Genomic DNA, 16,301 nt, shown 5'->3' with positions numbered 1-16,301 from the left:
GAGATGAGACTTGCAGTTGAGAAAAACAATCAATCTACAGTAAAACATAGGAAAGCATAGAGTAAGAAGAAGAGACTGCATGTTAGATGGTTAGTGGGTTGTTAGGATAGGAGATGCTCTTTGAATAGAAAGAACTAGTTGATCGAAACGTGCTGTGTTATTTTCATCAAGTTTTGAAAACATTTTTCTGTTGCCAAACTATGTTTCACTGATTTACTGATTACTGATTTACAGTAATTAGTTACCTAAGTCAACATGCCCTGCATAGTCATAGTTTATCTTCATTGCTAACTTTAGATTTATTATAGTCCGTGCATAAGTCTATGCACAAGATTGTGAAATGTAGCTTTGGCTTTTAGGGCGTCTTTTCTTTGCAGTAACTTTCCAAGCAGAGAGGTGGGGGGGCAGGGAGGTACAGGGGCCAGGGGCAGGGTCTTTGACAAATGGACTATTGACAGTGGCAGGGGGGATTACAGGTGAATTACACCTACCTCATCAATATTCATTTGAAAGGCCAATTGACTTTGGAGAAAACAAAGGTAGTCTGAAGTTTCTACAATTAGTATTGAAATTACATAACATTTCTGAATGCTGTTCTTACTTTTATGTAGCCAACACCTATGTTTACAAGGTTCAGACTTCAAAAGTCTTGTGCAGATATATTTATAGTGTGTTTTTTTTTTTTTACAAGATTTGAAGACTCTGAAAATAGTTTTTTGTAAGGTTGTGTTTGCACTTAATTTAAATAAAAACAAATTTCATTACATTCACTTTACTCTCATTGCTGAGGGTGTCCAGAATATACAGTAACCATGTGTGCCACTTTTGCATGGATGTTTTTAGTTAGATGAAATACTTAAAAATGTCAAGGTTTATCAGACTGCCACAGAGTGTCTGACAGGCCCAGGACCTCAGAGTGTTAAATACAATGACTGCTTAAAAACCGGCTCATTATCCTACATGAAGATCAGAAGATAAAGAACATGAAGATTGCTGTAGGCAAGCTTAAAAACGAATTAAAACATTTTCAAGTTAGTTTAGTGAAATGTATTGATAGTAAGTTCAAATTGATGCATCTACTGTATGTATTTTACAGGAAGAAAAACAAAGCTTCTGTCCCAAACTTTTCCTTCTTTTTTTGACTGTTTGCCTGAATTCAGCCTCATCTCTCAGGGCTTTCCTGAATGCTACATGAACATTACTAAATATGTTTCAATAATAATTGAACTAAAGCAGTAGTGCATGATTGTATGACTTTCGTCTTCTTGCAGTATATGGAGGACAAAAGAACACTGTGAGCACTGCAGCTTCCCCGAGTGCTGCAGGTACGACATGATGATATTTTTCAGGAATGTAAAATCACTCCCTTCCTACTAATTCTTTCAATATCATTCATTTTTAGCTGCCCCAAGTAGCCCTGTCACCACCGATGATGTGTTTGTTAAGGATTACAAGTTCATGCTGCTGGAGAAAGACAACGTTCCAGTGAAGAAAGAAAGCGAGAGACGGATTATGTCAAAAGACACAGGAAAAGTTTTCACTTCCACCACTTCCACTCGTGGACTATGTAAGGATCGGGAAAATATGGATACTATTATTAAACTACCACTGTTCATTCATTTACCTACTAATTGTGTAGATCTTAGCTGAATATTAGGGTTAAATAGTCGGTATATTTGGGGGTAGATATTAAATTTAACTTAATGTTCAAAGAAGGACGTTGATCAACTTTTATTAGAAAAAAACCCTGTTAAATATTTCTGTCAATGATTGTCAGCTCTGAGTCTGTACTATGAGAAACTATTTTGACATTTGGTTAATGAATGCGGCGGCACTGTGGTGTAGTGGTTAGCACTGTTGCCTCACAGCAAGAAGGTCCTGGGTTTGAGCCCAGTGGCTGATGGGGGTCTTTCTGTGTGGAGTTCGCATGTTCTCCCTGTGTCTGCGTGGGTTTCCTCCGGGTGCTCTGGTTTCCCCCACAATCCAAAGACATGCAGGTTAGGCTACGTTTGCATTAGACCGTATCTGTCTCATTTTCTTCGCGGATGCACTGTCCGTTTACATTAAACCACCTGGAAAAGCCGGGAAACGGGAATCCGCCAGCGTCCACGTATTCAATCTAGATCGTATCTGGTCCGGTGCTGTGTAAACATTGAGAATACACGAATACACTGTGCTGAGCTCTAGCTGGCGTCGTCATTGGACAACGTCACTGTGACATCCACCTTCCTGATTCACTGGCGTTGGTCATGTGACGCGACTGCTGAAAAACGGCGCGGACTTCTGCCTTGTATCACCTTTCATTAAAGAGTATAAAAGTATGAAAATACTGCAAATACTGATGCAAATACTGCCCATTGTGTAGTTATGATTGTCTTTAGGCTTGCCATCCTTCCACTTGCAAGTAGTAAGTGATATGCGCTGGGATCACACACACAGCGGCTCAGTCCCGAATCGTGGCTTGTGCACTTCACTCGCGCGCTGTGTGAGCTGCGCAGGGCCGGAGTGCGCACCCTCCAGAGGGCACTCGCTATTCAGGGCGGAGTGATTTGGAGCGCAGGATGCCTGCGGAGCCGAGCGTATCCGTGTATTGGTGTTGCTGTGTGCACGGCTAACGGTTTTAGTGTAAACGCGAATCGTTTTAAGAACGTTAATCTGATGATCCGCTGATTCGACGTAATGTAAACGTAGCCTTAGATTAACTGGTGGCTCTGAAGTGAATGTGAATGGTTGTTTGTCTTTATGTGTCAGCCCTGCAATGGTCTGGTAATTTGTCCAGGGTGTACCCTGCCTCTTGCCCATAGTCAGCTGGGATAGGCTCCAGCTTGCCTGCGACCCTGCACAGGATAAGCGGTTATGGATAATGGATGGATGGTTAATGAATGCAGTAAATAACTACTGTCACTCAGGCCTTAATTGACGTCAGATTTGAGTGTGTAGAAACATGTGCAAACCTGAAAACACCTCGAGAAGCTGTTTTACGAACAAGGTATGCTGAACATCGTGTTTGTAAATGTTGTGTTTGTGTGTTTGCTGCTGTATATTTCTTTGTAAAAGAAGGAGTGGAGTCAATGCATCGTAGAGTACATTCACACTCATAGTGTGATTTAAACTCTTCAGGAACAGGAACTTCCTGTAACCCTGCTCCACTTTTTATACACAATTTATTTGCTTGTACATGCAAAATTACTTTTGGATCTTTGTAAATCAGGGCCTCAAATGACTAAAATGCACTACAGTATATTAACATGCAAAGTTATTGAGGTCCGCAATAAGTACAGTAGCTAGCTAGTAGCTGTTAAGTGTGTGTGTGTGAGCATGACCTAACACTAAGTGTATTTTTGAATACAGTATATGTATTCATTCGAAGTACTGTTCATGATGAAAAGTCATATAACAGTTATTCCACAAAATCGAGTGGTACATGAGCTGATAGCTGACGAGGCACATAGCACCGAGTTGGCTATAAACCATGTACAACAAGATTGAGTGGAATAACTGTTTTGTTCTATCCACATTCACTGGATTTTGGGAAACAGAGCATTTTTTTTGCAAATTTGATAAATAAAAACTTTATACAAAACGTCCGACAAAATAATTTCGGCTTAAATGTAAACAAACTGGTGAAATGACAGGAGCAATTTGCGAAAAATGCTATAATAATTCTTGAAAAATAAAAAAGATAAATTCTTACTATAAAATACTTTTATTCCATATTTTGTTGCTTTTTTTTTTGTATTTTTGGGATTTTCTTCTTTAGGGTTTTTTGGTGGTTAGCAAACCAACTTAAAGGTGCATTACTGCCACCAACTGCACTGGAGTGTGGAACAGGAGACACTGGGGGGCAAACAAAAAATTATATTCTTTTAGCTATTTCTGTTTCTTTTAAATACTTGATAACAATTTTTGGGGTTTTGTTTTCGAGTAGAAAACCCCCAAAAATTATCAAGTATTTGATAATTTTTTTGTTTTGTTTTCGAGTAGGTCACTGCGAGTTGGCCTAGTGGTTAGCATGTCCGCCTCTCAATCGGGAGATCGTGAGCTCTACTCACAGTCGGGTCATACCAAAGACCATCATAAAAATGGTACCTACTGCCATCTGGCAAGGCATGCTGCAATACAGATGCGAGTGGGGAGTCAAACTCTTGTGGTTACCAGAGGACTAGGCCCCCACTGTAACCCCAGCTATGTAAAAGGCAAGAGGCCGAGGGCTACGGAGATCGGCGCCGCCACATGGTGTGGGAAGGACTTTGTTTTCGAGTAGAGTTTTTATTTCATCCTTGGTTGGTTCAGCAACACTCTCCGTTATTTTGTTTTTCTCTACTCATGTTATATGAGCTGATATCCTAGCAGTAGAGTAGCCAGTCAAAGCACGCGATTGCTCATTCCCAGTGAATGTGGATAGAATAGTATGTTATAGCAACTCTGATTGCTCATTCCCAGTGAATGTGGATAGAATAGTATGTTATAGCAACTCTGCCCACTTCAGATAATGGTTTCTGTCTCTATTTATTGAGATGTAATAAGTTGCATTTTCCATTTCTATCACAGCAGCAACTTTTTCAGATGACATGCTGAAAAGGGAGAAAAGGATGATCTCTGGAACCACAGAAACAGCCGCACTGGCAAATGGTCAATACAGTATATGCCATTATATGTTTGTCTACAAAATCTAATTAACAACAATTTAATCCACTTACTGTAACACCTCTACAAAAATTTTTCTTGTTTTACAGGTGTCAAAGTTGCTTCAACAAAGGACAAAGCCACATACGCAGGTACGCATATGACTCACATCAGCTCCCAAGTTATATTATTAAACATGTACTGTAGGCTAGACCCTGCAGGATAAAGCAGGTACTGAAAGTGAGTGAGTGAAGATATTAAGACTAAAAACCCAAAATTAAATCACTCCAGCTTCCCCATGTTGTGTTTTTAACTTCTTTGAATTTTTTTGTGAATTAATTTTAAAATAGAGGTAAAATATTTTCCCTTTTTTATACCTAGAAATCATGGGGGATGCAAACTTATGCACTCAACTGTGTACTAGTTGCAAAAACGTATTAATTGTGTTAAACTGTGGCCTAAGACAATAACATAATACAATATATAGTTTATGTTACAGTTTTGAAAAAGGAGTAATATTCTACTAACATACACAGCGCTGAGTGCAAAAGTTTTCACCCCTCTGTGTGACTTCTGCTCTGCTTCATATAAATATGTGCCACCTGCTTTTGGTTCCATTATTTTAGATCAGATCAACTGAAATTTTAGCGCTACATGCAGGTTATTAGAGATTATTAATTAGCATTTATTTTTGTGTTGCTGTAGAGATTCATGAAGATGAATGTGGAGGAGGTGGGATGGGATTCTGCTCCTGCTGTAGGTGGTGGAAATGGCTGCTTGGATTGCTGTTGGGACTGCTCTTACTGCTGGGTCTTCTCTGTGGACTCATCGCTCTGGGCAAGACAGTTTATCAAAATAAGTTTTCTCCAAAAAAATTCAGGCTTTTAGATGATCATGGCTTCTCAAACTGAGGGGCAGTGTTAATCAGTAATAACCTGGTTGGGTGCTGTCTGTCTGTCTGTCTCTCTCTCTCTCTCTCTCTCTCTCTCTCTCTGTGTTTTGCATTGGCTCCAGCTGAGGAAATAAAGAACCTAAAGGCTCGTGTGGAACGTCTGGAAAGCAGTGGGGACACGGTATCCTCTGCTCATACTATGCGCCTGTCAGCACCATCCTCCGTGAACAATATAAAGCCACTGGAATCTGTACAATATGAACGCACCTCAAGAGCACGATCAGAAAACACTATACAGCTAGGATCTGACCCAATGCAGCCTGACCCAGCCACACTGCAGAGGACTGTAAAACACCTCGTTCGATCTGAATTACAGTCAGAGGGCATCAGAGGTACCAGGATGTTTATGGCCATTTATTTGCGTGTTTGATACATATTCATGAGGAATTAATTAATGTTTATTATCCATGTAGAAACACTGGCATCCTCACTGAAAGGAGAGAAAGGGGAGCCTGGGGCTAAAGGTCAGAGTCCTCTCAGATTGGAATGACTTTCAAATTCAGACATCATGAAAATAGGATGAAAAAAAAAACTAATGCCACATTTTCTAACATTCCATTTTTTCCTTCAGGTGATCAGGGAGTTCCTGGGTTTAAAGGTAACCCATTCTACCAATGTATAATAATCCTTCATAGCAGTTCTCACAAGCAAATTTTGTTAATGCTATGCCATGCTATGCAGTACACAGGTGTTTTTTTTATATATAGTTTTATGTTTTTTATGTATAGGTCTATGTTTTTATGTATTCCATGTATTGTCTTAATGTACCGTATGAATGTTGTATATGTTGCAGTGACTGTTTAAGCCTAATACAAATTTCCCCCCTGGGGACAATAAAGTACACTCTACTCTACTACTAATTTTTTGTTCTTTTTTAAAAAATTGGGTATTCATCATTTGACTTGATTTGAAATTTTTTAAATAACCAACTGAAAAAATTCTATTTCAAAATGTAAATTAAGACCTATATAAGTATTAATCAATTAATTGATTGACTGATTGACCGATTAAATAATTTATTAATTAATTTGTTTGCTTGTTTGAAATAAATAAATGCAAAACATGCAAAAAAAGGCAAAAAATTGCAAAAAATAAATTTGATTTGATTTTTAAAAAAATAACCAACTGAAAAATTTCTATTTCAAAAGGTAATAGAAATTACCTTTTGAAATAGAATAAGGTGTGAATGTGAGTGTGAATGGTTGTCTGTGTCTATGTGTCAGTCCTGTGATGACCTGGCGACTTGTCCAGGGTGTACCCCGCCTTTCGCCCGTAGTCAGCTGGGATAGGCTCCAGCTTGCCTGCGACCCTGTAGAACAGGATAAAGCAGCTAGAGATAATGAGATGAGATGAGATAAATAAATAAATGTATTTATAATAAATAAATGCAAAATGTGCAAAAAAGCATGCAAATAAATAATTTTAAAAAAATTAATTAACCAATTGAAAAAAATCTATTTTAAAATGTAAATGAAGGCCTAAATAAATAAATTAATAAATAAATGTATTTGTAATAAATAAATGCAAAACATGTAAAAAAACATGCAAAAACATGCAAATAAATAATTATTTATTTATTTTTTTTAAAAATAACCAATTGAAAAAAATCTATTTCAAAATGTAAATGAATGCATTAATGTTTACAAATAGAAATGTCTCCCAAAATTTCTGCATACCTTCAGAATCAAGTTCCATCTATTATCTATACCACTTATCTGTCAGGGTCACAGGGGAAGCTGGAGCCAATCCCAGTTGATTTTGGGAGAGAGGTGGGGTTCACCCTGGGCATGTCACCAATCTATCACTGACCTATAACACAGACCCAAACAACCATTTGCACTCACATTCACACCTATGGGCAATGTAGAGTAGCCAGTTGACCTAATCCACATGTCTTTGGACTGTACTATGAGGAAAGCATGCAAACTGTACAGAAAAAGGCCCCAGTTGGCTATGAGGTTTGAACCCAAAACCTTCTTGCTGTGAGGTGAGGGTGCTAACCACTGCACCACCGTCCCACCCAGAATCAAGTTCCAAATTAATAATGCTTCTTATACACCTGTAAATAATCTTGTTCTGTAACCCATATTTAATTGTTTGTTGCACAATTCAGGAAAACATGAAATACAAGCTATTAGTCTCTAATCTGTCCTGTTTAAACTCATTTGTGCTCAATGGCACTTGGAATTAAAATACTGGAAATCTGGCTTCAGCCAAGTCAGTGGTTAATGCCTTTAGATTATTAGGTAGAATATTGGATTGGATGCTTTTTGTTGGGTTACAATTTAAGGAAAACAAGGTATTCTATTATTGTTACTGGGCTGACAAGATAAAAATTATTTTATGTTCATCTTTTTGTACGTATCTAGTAATTTTACTCCAGTAGATTAAGTTTAAAATTGTTTATGGCAGTACTGGAAGTATATTAATATCTGATCACACTAAAGTTCTATTTGAACAAACTGTTTTTCAGGTGATACAGGATTTCCTGGAGTGCCAGGTAAGATATTTCCACACTTGGACGCATCATTTCTACACTAAGACACAAATACAAACAGACAATATTTTCCAAAACATATACCGTAAATACAAATAAATGCCTCTCCGCCCATCAGGCCTTCCTGGTCCTCCTGGTCATCCAGGACAAGAAGGTGCAAGAGGACCTAAAGGAATTGCTGGTATGGTGCAGTTAACACAGCTTTACTAAATCAACTTGTAAATTAATATTAAAATGATATAAAATGCTATGAACCAATAATAAATGTCAGATATCACCTCCCTCTGCCCTGTGCTATCAAGCATACCACAAAGCCTGTTTCACTCAGAAATATATTAGGGAAGTAAAATGTGTTAGGACAATCTTTATTTTTACTGTTTGGTGTAAGAATTTTGTCCGAATTTAGGAACAGTAGTGAAGAATGGAAATCATTCAGGGTTAAGGCAGATGTACTATGTGTGTTGCAAATCAGGTGAGCCAGGACATGATGGTCCAACTGGACAGAGAGGCCGTGAGGGGCCAACAGGACCCAAAGGAGAACCAGGCCCTCCTGGAGTTGGTGAGAAAGGAGAGAAAGGTACAATTTTCTCATTACAACTTAGTGGACTTGATTCCTCCCATTTTGAGTTCAGCAAGGACATCTTGGTCTATTACCATTTTACTGAGAAACTGGATGAAATGGCTTTGCTATCTAAAAATGCTCACGATACTGGAGAAGATATTAAAGGTTAAAAGAAGGACTGTTGTGGATCATGAAGACAAGCGTGTCCTTTCCATCACATTGCATCACATCCCATCACATTCCATCCTATCCTATCCCATCCTGTCCTATACTTTACTATCCTGTTCTGTCTCTTCCTGTCCTATCTTATCTTGTCCTGCTCTGTCTCATCTTGTCCTACCTCATCCCATCCCATCCCATCCCATCTCATTGCATGTCATTCCACCATATCGTATCCTATTCTGTCATGTCCCATCCCATATGATCCTGTCCTGACTTGTTCTGTCCTGCCCTATCCTAACCCATCCCATCCCACCCTATCCTGTTTTGTCCTATCTTATCCTATCCTATCTTGTTCTCTTCTATCCTATCCTATTCTATCCTATCCTATTCTGTCTCATGTCATCTCATTATGTCCTAATCCCACATCCTCTTTATTCCTTCATTTATCCTTGTACCCACTAAATCTTTTTATTTACCAAGGTTTGGTCATCACCACTTTAATCTTTGTGCATCTTCTGTCATGGCCACAACAGATCCTACATGTTTTAACAGAACACCTTGCATCTGTTTTTGTTTCTATGGTACCTCAGCATTATCACCTTTTTATCACTGCTTTCTGTTGGCTTTAATACAATACAGATCTGTATAAATTAACTACTTAATTGTAAGAGGTTTGGAGGTCATGTGACTTATGGCACTTTCTTGTTCCAGGGACATCTGGAGATCCTGGACCTGCAGGACCTGCAGGACCACCTGGACCTATGGGACTCAGAGGTACAGCCATCAAACCTTGAAAATATTGATTGATAATGAGCTCTGGGTGAGCAGTGTGAGTATGTATTTTTGCAAAAATCCCTGACTTGTTCATTTTTACTTCATGGAAACAGTCCTTGAGTCACTGTTGCGTCAACAACTGTATGCTTTGATTGTATTCTGCTCACACATAAGAATCTCATATGAATAAATGTACATTTTAACACATCTTACAACAGGTGAGGTGGGTGCTCCAGGAACTGTGGGTCCTCCAGGGGCTCCTGGCCCTCAAGGCTTCCGTGGAGATGCTGGTGATCCTGGACCAAAAGGTGGTTATGGGTTTTGAACATACAAAAAGATCTAATCAATAAAAAATTTATTTTGTTAAACATCTTTTCTTTTTACAGGAGAGAGAGGACTTGCAGGACCTCCTGGAGTTAAAGGTTAGTCCAATGCTGCTTAAAAAGATTTTAAAGGTTTAATCAAGCAATAATAACTCTAATAATCCACATAATAACTCCACTGTCCCCCACAACAGGTGATCAAGGAGAGAAAGGGCCCCGTGGTCTTACCGGTAAGTAAAATGGCCTTAAATTGAAAAGAACAAATTACTGGAAGTTGTGTATTTCATACTTTGGTATTAGTATTATCTTATAATCCACTTTTGCAGGAGAACCAGGGCAGCCAGGACTCATCGGTCCACCAGGAGAGAAAGGACCCAAAGGATCAGCAGGTAGGTCCTCGGGAAACATACAGCTAACACTAGTGTGCTGTTAAAGGTCCCATGGCATGGTGGTTTGTTGATGCTTTAAATGGGCTCGTGGAGGTTTCCGGATGTTATATCCACAACCTTTCTCGAAATGAACCCTCGGCACGTAGATATAGCCTCCTGGGAGAAAGCCCCATTTCAGCGCTTTTCCCAGTGCGTTGTTTTGCTAATGAGAAGCAGGAGGCGGGGAAGGGTAGAGGGTGGGGGCGGGTCTTATCGTTAATATTCATGACATGTAAACGTGTTACCTCTGATTGGCTAACAGCACTGTGACGCTACCTCCAGTGGGTCAGAACAAGCGGATGTGGGTGTCTTACTATGGCGAGAGAGAAGGAACAAACCGCGAAGGGAAAAATACTGCACGCTGACGTCATTAAGGTGCGACGCGAGGAAATAAAATAAATTCAACAAATGTTTGGGTTTTTACTGAACAAACAAACAAATAAAATGAACGAGTGACTTTAAAAAAAGAATGTGGGTGTCTTTGTAAAAACTGTTTTGATTGGCTATTATAACAGAGCATGCTGCATGCTTTTTGGTTTTGTAGCGCAGAGTACCTGGCTAACTGCAGGAAGCGGTTAGCTGCACAGCTAATGTAGCCATTGCAAGGCTAACGTGGCACCAATTTTAAAACACGGCAAAACGACTTAACAGTTATACACTTACTTGTTCAGTGTTTGTGGCTGATGTGGCAGGGATGCTTGGTATGGACCCAGGCTTCATTGACAGTTGATGTGCAAAACCTGCCCTGTACTGTCCCAAGTTGTGGAAACATTCATCAGGAAAATGCTTCCGACAAACATACACCGTCTTAGGTAGACTCGACGGCGTATTATTGGAGTAAATAAAATTAAACCACTGCGTCTTCAGGGGCTCTCCCGTCGGCAGTAAAAACAGACTCCTTTCTGTGTTGTCACATCCATGTACAGCGCAACTTCCATGTTTGGTGGCAACTTTTGAGCTGGGCGGGAAATCCATACAGTGGGTGGGAATCCGGGGGGGGGGGGGCGCGTGAGGATCATCTCCCTTGCTGACGTAATAAAGGGAAGAGTTTATCAACGCGCCGTTTTGACGCGCCATTCTCAAATGTTGGGCATAGTTTGGTTTACACATTATGAAATTTCTAGCCACTGGGGTGACTTAAGAAGGTCAGAGGAACTCATTTTAATGTTAAAAAACCTCAGAAAGTGAAAATTTCATGCCATGGGACCTTTAAAGAAAATGAATCAATGCTTTTGGACCAATCAGAATAAAAAAGTCAACAGCATTGTGGTTTAAGCATTTATAGAAGACATTTTAAGAACATAGCTTCTAGGAATGGGTGGCACGGTGGTGTAGCCTCACAGCAAGAAGGTTCTGGGTTCGAGCCCAGGGGCTGACGGGGGCCTTTCTGTGTGGAGTTTGCATGTTCTCCCTGTGTCTGCGTGAGTTTCCTCCAGGTGCTCCGGTTTCCCCCACAGTCCAAAGACATACAGGTTAAGCTAACTGGTGACTCTAAATTGACCGTAGGTGTGAATGTGTGTGTGTGAATGGTTGTTTGTCTCTATGTGTCAGCCCTGCGATGATTTGGCGACTTGTCCAGGGTGTACCCCGCCTCTCGCCCATAGTCAGCTGGGATAGGCTCCAGCTTGCCCGCGACCCTGCACAGGATAAGCAGTTACAGATAATGGATGGAGGTTCTAGGAATATTCCATTTTGACTATAGCCCTATCTTGATGACAGTATTTATCTTTCCTCATTATCAACATCCTTAATTCCGCAGGAGCCTCTGGGCCTGATGGTGCGAAGGGAAATCGTGGTATGTTCAAAATCCATGAATATCTTACAACATATTCATGTTTTTCTTACAACTTATATCTTACAGCATATTCTTGCCTGAATTTCCAAAGTCATACATGCTTCCACTTATATTTAAGGGGACCAAGGACCAACTGGATTGCCAGGTCCACGTGGACCAGCTGGACCTCCAGGAGATGCAGGCGTGCCAGGTAGTTCTATCAGCTTATTTAAGGATTTTAAACTGACTATAGTCATTAACTATTTTAAAAATAGTGATTATGTTGGTACTGATTGACAAATTTGTGTGCATATTATCAGGAACTCCAGGGCTTCAAGGACCACCAGGTAGGTTTTACTTTATAATTACTTATTTTACAATGAGAGTAGTTAAATCATATAGTTTGACTACTTTAACAGTGCAGGATACATTATATTGCTAGCAATTTCTGAACAAAAATCTGAGAGTTATTTTAATTTTTGACTCTTGCTTGTAGGCTTGCCAGGAACACCAGGTCAGCCTGGAACTAAAGGTAACATCCACGCATCATTTCTGCTCTATATAATTCTTTTGCATTGTGTTGGTAGTTCAAAGTAATGTGAAATTTCAGTTCTTTGTTTCAATGTCTTTAAAAAGTCCCTTCTACATTCATTGTTTTCTTTCAGGTGAAGCAGGTGAACCTGGAAGAGTTATCACTGCAGGTAAGAACTTCTCCAGCCTTGACTCTAGAGCCAATTTTAAAACACTCTCCACCATTTAACCTTTATTGAGGATTAATAATTACCTAATGCTTACCAAGTGTTAATCAGTTTGCCATTTCTGACAGGCTCTTCTTCCAACACTGTGGCTATTCCTGGACCCCCTGGACCTGCTGGACCTCCTGGACTGTCAGGTAAGGGCTTTTACAAAATAAAAATAAACAGATGTGTATTCTAAAACAAGGTGTATATTCCAGTTAAATAACTAATTCAAGATTATGAAAAGAATCAGGTATAGAATCAAAAAACTTGCTTCATGTTTCTTCTTAGGTCCCATTGGCCCTGCTGGTCTTCCTGGCCCACCTGGTAAGATGTTTTCATCCATTTAAAGAATTGGAATTTAGTCCCCTGTTCAGAAGTGTTGGGTTTACTCACAAACATTGATGAATAAGCCTGTTGCATGGTTAATATATGACCATGAGCTGGCCTAGTGTTAGCGTGTCCACCTCTCGATTGCGAGTTCTACTCGTGGTTGGATCATACCAAAGACTGCTGTCAAAATGGTACCTCCTGCCATCTGGTGAGGCACGTCACAATAAAGATGTACTCTAAAGTGCCAGTTACATTGATTTTTATTGGGCTGAATCATCATGCAAACAGTAATAAAACAAAAGATCATTAATTGGTGTTTGGTATGGCAAATTATTTTTTACCCTCAACAGGCAGTACCCTGAAAAAGAGCAGCATAAATGTGAAAAGAGGTGGGGTTAGAAAGAATACATCATCAAGTGGTGTGGTGAGACATGCTGCCGTAATATCTAATAAAATCAGATTCTATTTACCTTTAAAAACCAGGTGTGTGCCGGTCAATGACTGTAAAAAAAGAAGCATGGATGGCATGGCTCCATTGCTTTCCGTTCTATAGAAATGAAGCCAATTTTCCTCCACTATGTTGTCAAATTTGGAGCCAGAGTCAGCACAGTAGAGATGAGAATTGAAGTCAGGTCCACCCACTCATTCGGTATTTTGCCCACTGAGCCCGCCCCTTCTCCCCTTTCTTTTCCACCATACCAGTGCAAAATGCTCCAGCACTGCAGTGTGAGTTAATTACTCATTATTTGGGACACATGGCTATTCTAAGCTCACTGGAAACCAACTAGACTACTTATAAACTCCATCCTAATGTTATTGGTAGTGTATGAGTTCACTGATGAACAAATTGCTTTTGCACAAATTTTGATAGCTGGCTGGCTAGATGTCATTAATACTGAAATAGTATAGCTAGTGGTGGCTTTATGGCTAGGTAACTAGCGGTTTCCTATGAAAACTCTCAATGTTTCATGCGTTTTTAATAGAAATGGCTAACAGTTTATGCATGCGTCCAGAAAAGTTCAATTAACTAGGTCTATGATGATAAATTCTGTGGTGACGTAACTGGCTGAATAAGATCATATAGATATACATGATTAAATGTATATAGATACAGTGTCAATGGAAAGACTGTTTAGATGAGAAAAGTGACATGGAATATAGGCTATTTTGTCATTGAAACGCAGGGGGTTGGGCAGTGCTAAAACTTGTACTGCAGCTGGCCAGCAGGGGCGCTAGACCTGTGCTGGCTTCATTTTTTAGAGACGTTACGTTGTTCATGTTTTTTAATTAATTAATTAATTAATTAATTAATTTGCAGTCGATGGTGCTGGCAGTTCTATGCAGTAACATATTTGTAATGATGTTGTGCCACCCGCTGTTGCGCCACACCACCTCACGTGTGCATTTCTGGCCATGAGAATCGCAACTGTACAGAGACAGGAAAATAAATTGGCTGATGCCCAATCAAAATAGCATTATGCCAGAGTTATACCAATCATTTACATGGTTTCTTTGCACTGACATGCAAGTTGTTCTTACAGGACCCAAGGGAGAAAAGGGTGAAAAGGGTTATGATGGTGAACCTGGCATTTCTGCAAAATCTGCTGAAAGAGTCAAGTTTGAGGGTAAAGCATCACTTTTCTCAGTTATGTACTATTTCTATGCTAGAAAGAAGAAATGCTACATTCAATGTCTTCAAAATAATATTTTAAATTTCAATTTGACTGAATAGCATCTGCTGGTCCTCCTGGTCCTCCTGGCCCTCCTGGTCCTCCTGGACTCCATGGAATACCTGGAGAACCAGGTAAACCTGGTAAAGTTGTCTTTTTTATATATTATACATGTAGTATAATATATTTTTGTTAATATATTAACATCACGGCGGCACGGTGGTGTAGTGGTTAGCACTGTCGCCTCACAGCAAGAAGGTCCTGGGTTTGAGCCCAGTGGCTGGCGGGGGCTGACTGTGTGGAGTTTGCATGTTCTCCCCGTGTCTGCGTGGGTTTCCTCCGGGTGCTCCGGTTTCCCCCACAGTCCAAAGACATGTAGGTTAGGCCAGTGGTTCTCAAACTTTTTTCACCAAGTACCACCTCAGAAAATACTTGGCTCTCCAAGTACCACCATAATGACCAACATTAAAATACAGTAGCGTAGTAGGCCTAAGTATTCATTAAAAACAAGGTGGAGGTTTTATTTAACAAGTACCCTGTATATTTAATATTGTTGGCCACTGTAACATTACACACAGTACTTTGAACAGTAACACTGTGTTTAAATATAGGAAAATAAAACACTGTACTTAAATAATGCTAATGGCAAACACAGCAGTTCCCCGATTGTGTGCGGCTTACCGGCTCTGGCGATCAGGAGGCTGGCACGATATGAAGCTTCCTGTGCTTTGGCTACGGGTGTACCATAGGACAGAATGGTGGACTTGGACTGCTTCAGTTCATCACGTTTTCGTAAAAAAAAAAATCCATTGGTTTGTCCTTTAGTGCTGTGTGTTTGGTTGTAAGATGCCGTTTGAGATGCGATGGTTTCATGGACTCATTGCTCAGAACGTCCCCGTATACAACACACTGCAGCCTGGACAGCTCCTCTGTCCCGCTCCAAATGAATCCCAGTTTTATGTATTTTTCGTCATACTTCCTCCTTACTGGTTTCTGCTGTTTGCTAGCAGTTCTGGGGCTGGTTTTGCCACTGTCGTTAGCATCCACGCTCGGCTCACACACGTCCTCTTCAGTTCTCCCTCTCTCCTGATCCACGCTCCCATTCGCTGATTTAAGCCACGACAGTAATTTTGTCGTACTCTTCATAATTAGCAAAGCCACCTCCACCTTTTCCCATCACAGCCTAGTCTACCAATGGCGGATAACCGTCTGTCAGTGGAACCGGTGGGAATGCGTACGTACGCTACGTATGGCTACCCAGAAGCACTTGCAAACTTTTTAAAATTATTAACTTAATTTGTATCTCCTTTCATTTTCTTGTCATCGGTTGATAAGATATTTTCATCCATTTAGATATTATGGATAGTATTTCACGTTTTATTTTATTTTTTAAATTTTATTTATATTTAATTAAGTGATTCTTTGGCGTACCACTAGAATGGAGCCCGCGTACCACTAGTGGT

At 39.9% G+C, this 16,301-nt stretch overlaps 1 protein-coding gene across 8 annotated transcripts in view; it reads left to right on the top strand.

Moving 5' to 3' along the window:
* col17a1a (collagen, type XVII, alpha 1a) overlaps positions 1-16,301 on the top strand; it is a 71,496-nt gene that overhangs the window by 32,541 nt on the left and 22,654 nt on the right. For 7 of the 8 annotated variants that reach the window (XR_009650546.1, XM_060898783.1, XM_060898779.1 and 4 more), the window contains 25 exons: positions 1,272-1,325; positions 1,403-1,567; positions 4,552-4,632; positions 4,737-4,778; positions 5,332-5,463; positions 5,641-5,910; positions 5,992-6,042; positions 6,150-6,176; positions 8,052-8,078; positions 8,194-8,256; positions 8,548-8,652; positions 9,511-9,573; positions 9,792-9,881; positions 9,960-9,995; positions 10,091-10,126; positions 10,223-10,285; positions 12,084-12,119; positions 12,238-12,309; positions 12,419-12,445; positions 12,595-12,630; positions 12,764-12,799; positions 12,925-12,990; positions 13,127-13,162; positions 14,710-14,793; positions 14,901-14,981. Coding sequence is in view for 7 of the 8 variants with exons in the window: in XM_060898783.1 (XP_060754766.1) it covers positions 1,272-1,325; positions 1,403-1,567; positions 4,552-4,632; positions 4,737-4,778; positions 5,332-5,463; positions 5,641-5,910; positions 5,992-6,042; positions 6,150-6,176; positions 8,052-8,078; positions 8,194-8,256; positions 8,548-8,652; positions 9,511-9,573; positions 9,792-9,881; positions 9,960-9,995; positions 10,091-10,126; positions 10,223-10,285; positions 12,084-12,119; positions 12,238-12,309; positions 12,419-12,445; positions 12,595-12,630; positions 12,764-12,799; positions 12,925-12,990; positions 13,127-13,162; positions 14,710-14,793; positions 14,901-14,981 (1,779 nt within the window). In the remaining variant the exon portion in view is untranslated. The remainder of the gene's footprint in view (positions 1-1,271; positions 1,326-1,402; positions 1,568-4,551; positions 4,633-4,736; positions 4,779-5,331; positions 5,464-5,640; positions 5,911-5,991; positions 6,043-6,149; positions 6,177-8,051; positions 8,079-8,193; positions 8,257-8,547; positions 8,653-9,510; positions 9,574-9,791; positions 9,882-9,959; positions 9,996-10,090; positions 10,127-10,222; positions 10,286-12,083; positions 12,120-12,237; positions 12,310-12,418; positions 12,446-12,594; positions 12,631-12,763; positions 12,800-12,924; positions 12,991-13,126; positions 13,163-14,709; positions 14,794-14,900; positions 14,982-16,301) is intronic. The other variant, XM_060898780.1, reaches the window with a different exon arrangement.

This window comes from Neoarius graeffei, chromosome 18, assembly GCF_027579695.1.
Source record: "Neoarius graeffei isolate fNeoGra1 chromosome 18, fNeoGra1.pri, whole genome shotgun sequence".
NCBI lineage: Eukaryota > Metazoa > Chordata > Actinopteri > Siluriformes > Ariidae > Neoarius > Neoarius graeffei.
The sequence above is the reverse complement of the archived record's forward strand: the minus strand, read 5'-3'. Positions and strand labels throughout refer to the sequence as shown.